Below are 13,398 nucleotides of genomic sequence, written 5' to 3' on the forward strand. Positions count from 1 at the left end.
TCAAGGTAAATTACGAACTGATGGTAGTGTGGAACGATACAAGGCGCGCCTTGTTGCTAAAGGATATAATCAGATTGAAGGGATCGATTACACAGAAAGCTTTTTCCCTGTGGCAAAGACAGTGACAGTACGCCTCTTTCTCACGCTTGCTGCTGCTAATAGTTGGGTTCTCCATCAACTTGACGTAAATAATGCGTTTCTTCATGGCTATTTGGATGAGGACATCTATATGATTCCTCCACCTGGTTACCAGGTTGCATCAGGCCTTGTGTGCAAATTAGAAAGGTCCTTATACAACTTGAAACAAGCCTCGTGTCAATGGAACGTGGAACTAAAACTGAAATTACAGGAATTTGGTTTCACACAGTGTGCACATGACCACTATCTGTTTCTTCTCCATACTGCTCGTGGTCTTGTTTCTCTCTTAGTATACGTCGATGATATTCTTCTCGCTGGAGCCTGTGTTGATGAACTTCACAAGGTTCAAGCTTACCTTCATGATCTTTTTACTATTAAAGATCTTGGGGAGGCACGCTAGTTTTTGGGCTTGGAGATAGCACGAAATGTTGATGGGATTTATTTGGCTCAAATGAAGTATGTGCTAGATATCATAGCTGACACTGGTTTGCCGCATGCTAAGGCAGCCCCTACGCCTCTTCCTCTGGGGCTTAAGTTGAGCTCGAATTCTGGTGTTTTGCTCTCAGCCCCTGATTCCTACAGGCGTCTAGTAGGTCTATTACTCTATCTTGGTTCCACTAGGCCTGACATTTCATAGTCGGTGCAGCAATTGAGTCAATATTTGAATCGACCTTGTGATACACACTGGAAGGCAGCTCTCCATGTGGTTAAATACCTTAAAGGTTATCCTACGGTGGGTTTATTTTTGCCTGCAGCTAATACCTTAAACCTTCGAGGTTACTGCGATGCTGACTGGGCATCATGCTGTCATTCCAAACGATCCTTAACTGGATTTTGTGTCTTCCTTGGTAAGGCTCTCATTTCTTGAAAGACAAAGAAACAATCAATGGTGTTCCGTTCTTCAGCAGAAGCGGAATATCACAACTTAGCTTCTACTAAATGTGAGTTGCAATGGCTTTTGTACTTACTGAATGATTTTGGTTTTACAATTTCCTTGCCAATTTCTCTCTTCTGTGACAATAAAGCGGTTGTTCACATTTTAGCCAACCCCGTCTTTCCTGAACGTACAAAATATATTGAAATTGATTGTCATCTCGTTCGAGATGCATACAAAGATGGCTTTGCTGCCCCTGTTTTGATTCGGAGTTTTGCCCAGATCGCTGACATCTTCACAAAAGCTCTCCCTTTGTAGCTGTTTAGTTCCTTTCTCTCCAAGTTGGGACTTGTGCCTTTTGCCCCTAGTCCTACTTATGGGGGGGCTGTTGGAATACCTCCTGATGACGCTACTTGGAGCTCTACTGCAGCCATACTCTTCCCTCAATGCACTGAAGACACCAGGTGTTGAAGATGATCTATTAAATCAAGGATAGATTAAACGTAGTTCAAAGTCGTGTTTTAGCTTATTACATTTTCTCTTGGTTTATTTACACTTTCTTTCCAGTCGTTTATTCGCGCCATGATTGGTCCACGTCGTGTAACTGGGCACTTGTTGATTGGTAGATTCTTTGCTGGTGGTTTGTTAATTTAAACAGTCTTCATCCTCCTGGATAGCTCTATGTAACAGAATTAACAAAAGACGAATGAAACTCATGGCAGATTCTCTGACTTTCTCTGTTTCATTGTGTAATTTTGCTCTGTTATTGAACTTGATTCTTCATGTATATGTTATTGACTGAGTTGAATTATTATTAAAATTTAAATATATTTTATTATTTATTACAAATAATATTTAAAATTTAACATACTAAAATTCGCCTTTAGCTTTGTCATATCTGGTTACGACCTCTGCAACCAGGAATCTTGATCCCTCTTCATGGCATGAGATCCATCTCTTCAAGCAACGGGCATTTAAGTCGATAAAATTTCCCTTAATCGGACAACCTCAGTAACCGCACCAAAACAGTTGGTTGTATTTGTGTACTTGTGCAAGGAGTTCAACAATGATGATTGATTCTTGATAAACATGTTCAAAGTCACAAGATTGTCAAGGGCCTCATGTCGATGTCCTGATTAATCTACAATGGAAATTCTAAGTGGTAAACAAATCAAATGCAAAACATGAGACTGCATTTTGCTCAGGGTGAACTGAATTCCAACCAGGACATGCAGTACAATTTTGACAAAGGAAAGAAAGGAAAACCAAAACGACACACATTTTACTCAGAATTTAAGGCTAGAATCATAAGATTGGATTTATGTTTGGAACAGCAATCGTCATGGGAGGAATCGTTGCGGCTAAATGCACCTAAATTCACACAGGTGAAAAAATGTAATATTCAATCACTCAAAGAGGCTTCACCTTTTAATGAAAGATTTTGGAGTAAAATTTATTCTTGAAGTATCGCCTCAAATCAATATGAACTTTGAGTTCTTCGTTTCCCAGGCCTTCTTGTTCCTCTTGGATTTTTTCTGCAGAAGTCACAGCAGAATGATGGCAGTCGACCAATTCGATCAATTCAAGTGTCGGTATTTCACCAATACCAGAAGGAATCTCCTTTAGCTTGTAGCAGGACCTAATAACAAGGCGTTGGAGACGGGGGAAATGGGTTTCATTGGCCACCCACTGTACAAGATCTACCTCTTCTAGCAGCAGGTGTTTAAGTTGACAAAATTGCTCTTCAACTGGCTCCCACTCAATGCCTTGGCAAGCATTTTTTCGCAGTTTGAGCACTTCAAGATTAGGCAACGCACCAACAATTGTCATACTTGACCAAGGAATTCCACAACCAGCTAGAATTAATCTTTTAAGCTTCTCAGGGAAAGCAAGCTTTGGCGGATTGACAATTTCTGATGCATGGGAAGAATTCTTAAAGAGAAGTTTCAATGTTTCGAGCTGATGTAGATTGACAAGAGCTTCAAGTTGATATTTTGACCAATTCTCCGAGGGGGAGACCTCATAGGAAATTCCCAGTTCCTTCAGATTTGGAATTCTTTTAAAGATATCAACGCTACATCTCAAGTTCCTTACTTCCGAAAGCGTCTGGAGGTTTCCTAGAACAAGCATTCGCACATTCTGAGGAACAGGCAATCTACAGGGTGTGATGCATAAATGCCGTAGTTTTGGCATCATCCAGATTTCCACAGGGAAAACAGGACATTTTCCAAATGTCCAATTGTGATAAACAAGTGTCTGTAGATTCCAGAGCTCAGCTATCGATGGAGGAAGCGCCTCATTGTAGGTGAAAGCAAGGTATCTCAAGTGGACCAACTTAGTTATTTCAGCTGGGAAGTGAAAGAAACGTACTATGATTAAATCCAGTACCCTCAGCAGTCTATAACCAAGGTAGACGCATGATGGATATATAAGACGTGCACCAGTACATAGGAGAGAATGAGCACTTGAGTTATGAATCTCACTTTTATATAGAATCTGAGATTGAATGCTCAGAAGATCGGGATGGATGCTTAATCTGCGTGGCGGGATGCTTAATCTGCGTGGAGGGTTGCTTAATCTGTGTGGAGTGATATTTACACCTTGTTTAAGAACATTATCCTTGCAGTTCACCATATAAAGAAATTTTTCCTTCCGAGCATTTCGCGAGCACAAGTTCCGTAATAGATCATGAATATTGCATGTTCTGATCTTTCCATTAGCACTCCGCTTGGAGACCAAAATGAGGTTTCTCTCGATGAGATCATCCAAGTACTCCTCTGCCAAATCTTCCAAACTTTTAGATGCATTCGGCTTCAGAAATCCCTCAGCGGCCCATAAGCGGATAAGTTTGGCGACAGGGATCTCATAATCCTCTGGAAACACAGCCATATAGAGAAAGCAAGCTCTCAAGCGTTGAGGCAGGCGGTTATAACTCAGACCTAATATCTTCAAACACTGGTCGTCATCTTTAGTCACAATTGAACTCAAATTTTCAGCTAGATTTCTCCAATATTCTTGTCTCCTACTTTCCTTGGAGAGGAGACCACCAATTACAACAATTGCTAGCGGAAGTCCCCCACAATTTCGTGCAATCGCCTTTCCAATGTCTTCCAATTCGCGGGGGCAATCCTTTTCTCCAAAAACCTTTTTGCAAAGAAGATTCCAACTTTCACCTTCCTTGAGGAATTGCATTTTATGAAGAGGGCTAAAAGAGTCGGCACAAAGGGCCACATCTGATAGCCGAGTAGTCAGAAGGATACGACTTCCATTGCAATCGTTGGGGAAAAATCTTCTCACAGCATCCCAAATCTGTGTATCCCAAATATCATCCATTACTATGAGGTACCTTCTTCCCACGAGGCCTTTGTACAGACAGTCAGCCAATTCTTCTTCTCTCTTGTCGTACATCTTCTCAGTGAGGATTTTTGCTGAATCTAAAAGGCCAATCAGGACTTGGCGCAAGGAATATTCTTGAGATACTGTCACCCAAGCCCGGGTATCAAAGTGATAGACGATATAGCTATCATCGTACGCCTGTCTAGCAAGAGTAGTTTTACCAATGCCGCCCATCCCCACAATCGAAACAATGTCACGCTTGGACGAAGCACCCGTTAGTCGAGTCCTCATCTCTTCCAAATCACTCTCAAATCCCACCACAACATTCTTTCCACTACCAACAGAAAAATCGCCTGTAGGTGATGATCCAGCCGAGGAGAGATTCCTCATCGGCTTCTGATCATCTGCTTCACTCTCATCCCTAATCTTTATCATCTTTTCCACCACGGACCCGACTTTTTCTATTATCTTATGCAAGGCCTCAATTTCCTGAGAATTAAATTGAACCTCATATTTGACATTTCTAGCTTTGGTCTTAAATTCCATCACATATTTGGACAATAAGTACGTCAAATTCAGGATGACCACAACAGGCATCAAGATACGGACAACATCAAACGTCACACTTTGGAGAGCGGCAGACACGAAATTTTTTACAGCAAACTGCAACATAGTGTTGACAAAGATAAACACCATGACGCTTCTCAACACGAAAAGAAGGAGTTTGGTTTCAGATACTTCGACAATGTAGGATGTCCGGGATACAATCATGTCTTCAGCCTCGAAAGCCGCGTCCCTGATTTTGGCTTCAAGACTTTCTGCAGCTGCATGATCGCCCGTCTTCCTTAAAGAACTTTCAAGAAATTGTTGCAAGAAACTAACCTTATCACGGAGAGATTCAAGTTTTCTTCTTTGGGGAGAAATCGGCAGGCCGCCAGGAGCCAAGATGGTGTCTAGGGTATGCGAGAGAGAAATGACAGCACTGTAAGCCGCCATCTAAAGTTGCAGGATCACTAGTTTTAGCAAGTCAACTCTAATGGAAAAAGACGAGAAGGAAATGAAGGTGAACTGAACTGTCACTTGAGATTTGAATCAGATCTAAGTCAACGGATCCACGTCAAGGAGGAGATAATTACTATGATAATGCGTGGGTATAATTGCATCAATGTCCCTTTAAAGTAGTATCTTTACATTATCTCCCCCTACATTATAAAAATGGATAATTACATCAATCGTAGCTTGAGATTTGGTATAATTATATAAAAATCATATTATTTGAAAAATTATATTTAGTATTTTTTATATTTATTTTTGTCTAATAAATAAATGCATCCGCTAATCAAAATTCACCTAATTTGTTGATATTAGCATAAAAATTAAGTTGAATGAAAATTCATATTTATCGTCAATTGACTTATTACTATCTTATTGTTGGTCAAACAATTCTTTTTTGATCAAACTACTATTTTACATCATACATTTAGCATATAAGAAGATAATTTAGCCAAAAAAAAAAAATTATTTCACTCCAAAGTATTTTGAACAAACATCAATAGAAAAAGAATTAAGTGAACTTTCAATTACAACTCTTGTTTTCACCAAAATATTATTGGCAGTGTGTTAAAATTTTGTAATTGCCATGATTAAATTGCTAACTTGAAATAATATGTTAATCTTAAAATTGGATTTCAATTTAAATGGTAATTCATAGGTTAGATTATGAAGAATATAGTGTGTTTTATTTAGAAAAAATACTATAAATATATTATAGTATATATATATATTCTGTATATGTATGTAAACTATACATAAAATTGTTTTGAAGCTTTGAATTTACAAAGTTGGTGCATTGATAATTAATAAATAATCTCTTAGCATGTATTAGCAACTAAGTTATTAATTTAGTAATTTTAATATGAAGTCCTGTTTAACATAAATAATTTTATATATTAGTAAATTACGTATTACTAATATTAATTATATTTGTACCTTAGATTATTTTTTAAAATTATTAAATCACTTCTTTTAACTGACATCAACTTGTTTTGCAAAAAATGATTACAAAATATTGATGCTTGTTTCATAAAATTAAATACTACAAAATAACTAATGCTAAAACAATTAGTCAAAAAGTTATGTATTGAGGTGGTCGAGGTTTTTTGCTAAAGGATAAAATCAGAATTTTTATCATGACGCAATTGCACACCAGGTGAAATGCAGTTTTCGTAAGAGGTGCAGTTTTGAAGAGAATGGAGTCTTAGTCAATGAATAGTAACTTGCATAAAAAATTAATATTTTGGTATTTATAGTGGTGATGAAAATTATATGGTGTGGTGGGTTATATATGTTTAAGGTGGTGTCTCCTACATATCAAATTACTTTTTTACCCTTACAATTTAATATATTTTTTTTACTAATGTATATCATACAAACCCCCACTCTTGGATGGAATATGTACTTGCCGGTGTAATATTTTGTACGAGAGTAAATGTTAAAGAAAACTGATTGAATATAATAAATGGGAGTGGTTGGGTGGGTGGGAGCTATTAATTGCCTTCCACCTACTTAGTTATACTTTTTTTTTTTTTTCACATTTGCCTTCCTTCGATTTGCATCTCTAACTTCCAAACTTCTCTCCACAATAGCTAGCAAAGGTCCCTTAGTTAAATTTTGCTTCTCTTTTCATTTGGTGCACTTGCTTCGTATTTTACTTTAATAAAAAATGTGGGGTGGAGAGGGTGAATGTGAAAATAGCCAATAGGTGACGGCATGTCCGACGAACGGGAGGGCACGGCGAAGGTGGGGGGAGGCACGGGTGAGACTTCGAGCCGGAGGGTGGACGCCCCGCTGCCGGCTCGAGGCGCGACCCCCCCTCCGAGCTCGAGGCAGCTCCTCGGGCTGGGGGGCAAGGTCCCCCCTCCAGCTCGAGGCGGCGCTTCGGGCTGGGGGCGGAGGCCCCTCCCTCGGGTGGTTCGATACTGGGATTCGGTAGAGGAGAATTTTCGAACTTTATTCCGCCTGCTGAAAAAGTTTGGGATAATCTTCCTCCGTACCTAGAAGGCTATTCACCCAACCATATTGCCGCGATTATGAGTTTGCCTAAGTGTTCTTCTTTTGACTCAGGTGAAAATTTAGAGAATTTGTCTGATTTTGAGTTGGACTCAACGGGGTTTAGGCGTAGCGAACAATGTGATGATATGGCATCAGATGGGGAGGCTGGCTCTGGGCGAAGTAAGACTAACGATGAGGTCGTCAGCGAGGACGAGGAGACAAAAGTGAAGGGGGGGAGGTTGAAAATGATAGTGAGACAGAAATTACCGAAGTGTCCACCCGACCGAGTGTAGTTGTGGCGTTGGGGGTTGATGGGAGACGTCCAGGCATTCCTGGTTATCGCGTCCCACGTTGTTGCACGGTGGATATTGGTACTTGCGACAACGTTTTGACTAGAGAGCAGCTTGTCGGCATTCGGGTGACTTATAGGGTACCCTCTGCACACAAGTTTATCCTTTTCTCTCGAGGTCGGAGGATTAGAGATCCTTCAGCTGGGTGTTTCACTATTTATACTACCTATTTTGTAACTAATTTTCTATTCCTCCTCATCCTTTACTTGTCAAGGTGATTCGGAGTTATGGTATTTGTGTTAGCTAACTTACGCCAAATGCGTTTATGTGTTTTGAGGGTTGACAACGTCGTCTTATAGAATTAAGGCTTCCGTTGACTCTAGAAAGCTTTCACGCTTTATGGATTGTCCACCGCGTGGCGGAAGTGTCTGTTTCTTCTTATGATGGACGGTATTTTTACTTCACTCCTCAGAAAGCTTGTAGGTTTTTGAAAGGGTTTGTTTCTTCTAAGGGTCCTTGGAAGGAAAATTTTTTTTACGTTAGAGATAATGGTTGGGGTTTGGCCTCAGAGTGTAATAGCTCGGCTATCACGATTACTCACCGTAAGAGTTTGAAAAATTGCGTCAGGGGTGTATGGCAGCGGGGTTGTTTAGCCGAATGGTGGATGTCGCTCACTACTTTCCTTCTGGTATTTCCTTGCAATTGTCATACGACAACTAAGTTTTTCCCCCGCTACATTTATTTACATTTTTGTTTTTTCATAAACTTGGTTTGGGTTTTCTTGCGCTAAATTGATTTTGTTTCAGGTAAGAAGCTTGAGATCGACGCTGTGCGTGCCCAAAAGGCGGCGGTTAGGGAGCAGAAGAGACGCGACCAAGAGTCGGCACCGCTACAGGTGGGGAGCTCCGTTTCTGTCGCGCCTCATGGGGTCTCCATTGGGAGCCGCCATTCTGGTTCACTTCCAACTCCCCTAGTTGGTCCATCCCCTCCTCCGAAGATGCAGAGAGGCGCCTTTTTCTTGGCAGATGGCGATGCTTGTGATGCAGGGGCGAGCCACGTGGGAGGTGCTTCGTCCCACTGGAGCCGCACCAGAGGTATCATGAGTGAAGAAGACTTGAGTCAGGTTGCGGACCTCTCAGAGGAGCAGATGGATGAGTTGCTGGCTGAGAACATGGCTCGGGTTTGTGTTGTGTTTTTACCTATCTACTTTGTGTGATTTTGTTGGTTTTGAGTAGTTTATTTAATTTTTTCAGGCTCTGGTTGTGACAACGGCCACTAAAAATCAACAAGCCGCCCGAATGGCGGAAATGAAGCGTTTGGAGGCTGCTTTAGAGCAGCGGGAAGGCGACTTTTCCTGGCTCAAAGAAGAGAGGGATGAGGCTTTGGGGAATATTGCTTCTTGGGAGCATCAATTTGAGCGTGAGGTCTACAGTGGGAAGAAATTTTTATCCTCGCCCTCCGGTGTTGCTTTTATTGCTAGGACTCAAGGGGAGGCGATTTAGAAGTTCCAGGAATTGGAGGAGTTCGAGACAATCTTAACTGACAGGGCAGCTCCTAATTATGATGACGCAATTCGGAGGTGCCATCGAGTCCTTCGTCAGACCCTTCGCGAGAAAGGCTGAATTGTTGAGGAGGACATTGGACTCCTCGATCCCGAGGTGTCGAAGGGTGAAGAGGAGGTGGTGGAAGTTGCCGACGGTTGAGCCCCCCAAGTCTAGAAGTTTCGTAGTTTTCCATGTGTTTTCTAGGATTTATTATCGGCATGTAATTGGATTTATTATTTAGTATGACTTTGATTCCCAGCCTGTAATCGACTTTGATTTGATTGTAGTAATTTACGTAATCGGCTTTTATTTTGTTTGCCTTATATGTTTCTTTGATGAGTTTGCCTTCTTTTACGCAAAGTATTTTGATTGGGTGTTGTCTCAAGGGATGGTTTTGCTCGAGTCCCATAGTTGGATCTCTACCAACTTCATTTAGGGAGGGCAAAATTTTCTGGGACAACGTCGCTAGAGGGTGATCTTTGATGGACTTTCGTTTAGGGGTCCCGGGGCAATTGATGCCTCAAGGGGGCCTCACGAAGATCCATAGTCCCCTTGTTGGAGAGTTTAACTACAACAGGAAAATTAACTTCATTACTTGAGCGTGAATTACAGAGGATTCACAAGGGGTCACCAGGGAGGGACAAAAACATTACACTTCTACTTCGCCCTCTATTACAAAATGTTCAAAAAGTATGTTCCACGTATGATGTTCCACTCTATCTATCCAGAGAACTTAACAATAATACTTCTTGAGATTTGCGATGTTCCACGTGCGAGGGATGTTCTTTCCATCGAGCTGTTGCAACTTGTATGCCCCTACACTCACTTATTTTTCTAATATTTTCGCTAATGGTTCGGCCTCTACCCACTTTGTAAAATAGTCCACTGCTACGATCAGGAACTTTGTTTGCCCTGCAGCTTGCGGAAATGGCTCAACTAGGTCCATACCCCACTGATCAAAAGGGCAGGGGCTTTCTAGGGGATGCATCAGCGCTACCGGCTGGTGATTAATGTTTGCATGTTCTTGGCACACCCGGCATTGCCTTACTAACCCGTGCGCATCAGAGAGCATCGTTGGCCAAAAGAAACCCTGCCTGAGGGCTTTTCCTGCTAAGGCTTTTCCTCCGAGGTGGTTTTCGCAAATTCCCTCGTGTATCTCTCGTAGGACATAATTTCCCTCTTCAGGAGTTAGGCATTTTAAGAGGGGCATCAAGAAATCGCGTTTGTAGAATTCTCCATCTATCATGACAAAGTGGGATGCTTTTCCTCTCAAGGCCTTCGCCTCCTTTTGGTTCTCTGGTACGGCTCCACTTGTTAGGAATCTGACGATCTCTTCTTTACAGGTCGGAGGTGTTGGGTCTGCGCACATGATCTCTTCTTGCTCCTCTATCGCGGCTCTTTCTGAAGAGAGAAAAGTGATTCTCCTGCTTCGGATGGCTGCCATCGAACTTGCTAGTTTAGCCAGTTGGTCAGCCATGGCATTTTCCGTCCTCGACACCTGGACAACAGAGGCTTCTTTAAACTTTTTAAGTAGATCTTTTTCTTTCAACGAATGCATTGCCATTTTTTCATCTTGAGTCTCAAATGATCCCTGGATCTGATTAACCACCAATTGTTAGTCGCTATAAATGATAATCTTCATTGCCCCGGCGGCTAAAGCTAACTCACCTCCTGCTAAGAATGCCTCGTATTCTGCTTCATTGTTCGACGAGGGGTATTCCAGTTTTATAGCATACTCGAATTTGTCACCTTCAGGGCTCTCTAGAACTATTCCAGCCCCACTTCCCATTAACCTTGATGATCCATCGACGTGTAAAGTTCAGGAAGGCGTAGAAATACTTGCTTCATCGTGTGCTAGCTCTACGATGAAGTTGGCTAGCACCTGTGCTTTAATGGCTGGCCTGGGGTGAAATTCGACGCCAAATTCACTCAACCCTATAACCCACTTGACCATTCTCCCGGAGAGCTCTAGACTCGACAGTATTTGTTTCAAAGGGTGATTCGTCAACACCACCACTTGGTGCGACTGAAAATACAACCTCAACTTTCTGGCTGCGGTGATTAAAGAGAGGGCTAATTTTTCGATTTGGGAGTACCTGGATTCGGCCCCCTGCAGTATCCTACTAATATAGTACAACGGGTGGTGTTCTCTATTTTCCTGTCGTACCAAAATTGAGCTAACAACATCTTTAGAAATTACCAAGTAAAGGTAGAAGGTTTCTCATGTTTTTGGTTTTGTCAATAGAGGTGGTGAAAACAAATACCTCTTCAGCTCGTCAAATGCTTCTTGGCTAGATTTGTTCCATTCAAACTTTTCTACGCCACGAAGTTTCTTAAAGAAATGAAGGCCTTATCCGCAGATCGCGAACTGAATCTATTCAGGGAAGCCAATTTTCCCGCGAGCTTTTGTACCTCTTTGATTGACTTGGGTGGGGGCATGTTCATGATAGCACTGATTTTTTCGGGGTTTGCTTCTATCTCTCTTTCGGAGATCATGTACCCGAGAAATTTCCCCCCCGCACCCCAAAGGTACACTTTGCGAGATTCAACTTCATGCCAAAAGCTTTCAGGATTTGGAAGCATTCTTCTAGATCCTTGACATGATTCTGTTCTTTTACACTCTTAACCAGCATATCGTTTATGTATATTTCCCAGTTTCGAACAATTTAGTTTTTGAACATGTCGTTAACAAGCTGTTGATATGTTGCTCCTGTATTTTCAGGCCGAATGGCATGGCATTGTAACAGAAGATCCCTTGGTCTGTGACAAAACTTGTTTTCTCTTGATCTTCACGGGCCAACGAAATTTGATTGTATCCTTGATATGTGTCGAGAAAACTCAACATTTCACATCCGGAGGTGGAGTCAACCAACAGGTCGATCCGTGGGAGGGGGAAGGGATCCATTGGACACGCCTTGTTCAGATTTGTGAAGTCGATAGAGGCGCCATTTTTCGTTTGGCTTCGGAACCAAGACGACGTTAGCCAACCACTCTGGATATTCCACCGGGCGTATGTGCTTGGCTTATCCACCTCCATTTTTATCGCTTGACTTCTCTTCAGCCCGAATATCCTTTTCTTTTGCTATACTGGTTTTGCTTCGGGATTTACGTTGAGCTGGTGGTGATGATGCCGGGTGGGATCCCATGGAAATCCATCATGCTCCATGCAAACACTTCCTCATTTTCAGTTAAAAATCGGGTTAAACTCTCTTCGGTGGATTGACATATCGTCGTGCCTATCTTTAATGTCTTCTCACCATCTATAGAGAGATGGATCAGCTTCAGCTCTTCCACGGCTTCAACTATTTTCTCCCCACTGGGTGCTCCTACGTACTCTTCCAGGGGATCTGTTGTCTCTCGTCTCCCATCAGTCATCTTTCTCTTCATTTTTTCATCGGTCGCTTCATTCATCTTCTCGCGTGATCTTTTAAGTGCATTCACGTAGCATTCTCTTGCCATTCTCTCGTCCCCTACTGCTTCCCCCACACCGTCAGGAGTGGGGAATTTCAGCTTCAAGTGGAAAATAGATGCTATTGCTCGGAAGAGGTTTAGGCTTGGTCTCCCCAAGATGACGTTGTAGGCGGATGGGGCCTTCACTACGAGGAACTTCACTAATTTCATGGATCTCTTTGGATAAGAACCGAGGGATAATGGTAGCGTCACCTCCCCCACTGGTTGGATCATGTCTCCGCTAAAACCCGTGAGAGGGGTGTTCACCTTCCGAAGTTGTGCGTTATCAATCCCTAATTGGACATATGCCTCATGGAATATAATATCAGCAGAACTCCCACTATCCACCAAAATTTTCTTGACCCAAAAGTTAGATATCGTGGCGGAGATGACCAGGGCGTCGTTGTTTTGATTCCTCATTAGGTCGAAGTATTGCTGGCCGAATGAAATCTCGTCCTCTTGCTGCGATCCAATGTTATGAACTTGGATAGGGGTTTGCGCATGACTCCCCCTAGCTGCTCGAGCGAGGGCCCTTCTCGCATTGATCGAGTCACCCCCAGCGGGGCCACCCGAAATCACGGCGATAACCCCTACCGTGGGGAGGTTGTCGCCATTCCCAATTTAATTGGATGTTGAGTCCTGAGGTTGGGGCTTCGATCCCTGATGACGTATTCTTTTAAGTATCATCTCTTAATCAACTTTTCTATCTCATTTT

General features: G+C 42.2%; 2 protein-coding genes across 2 annotated transcripts; both read right to left on the reverse strand.

The window, feature by feature from the left end:
* Positions 1–2,071: 2,071 nt before the first annotated feature.
* Positions 2,072–5,456, reverse strand: LOC105160176 (putative late blight resistance protein homolog R1A-3). Its single transcript, XM_088879352.1, has 2 exons — positions 5,231–5,456; positions 2,072–5,011 (listed from the first exon to the last, which is right to left on the reverse strand). Exons 1-2 carry the CDS (start codon positions 5,342–5,344, stop codon positions 2,441–2,443), a joined length of 2,685 nt encoding a protein of 894 aa, XP_088735478.1. The 5' UTR covers positions 5,345–5,456; the 3' UTR covers positions 2,072–2,440.
* Positions 5,457–10,059: 4,603 nt separating this feature from the next.
* LOC148788455 (uncharacterized) lies at positions 10,060–10,797 on the reverse strand. Its single transcript, XM_088880091.1, has one exon. The coding sequence runs from the start codon at positions 10,795–10,797 to the stop codon at positions 10,060–10,062; it is 738 nt and encodes a 245-aa protein (XP_088736217.1).
* Positions 10,798–13,398: the final 2,601 nt, after the last annotated feature.

This window comes from Sesamum indicum, linkage group LG4, assembly GCF_026168435.1.
Source record: "Sesamum indicum cultivar Baizhima isolate 11 linkage group LG4, ASM2616843v1, whole genome shotgun sequence".
Lineage (NCBI taxonomy): Eukaryota > Viridiplantae > Streptophyta > Magnoliopsida > Lamiales > Pedaliaceae > Sesamum > Sesamum indicum.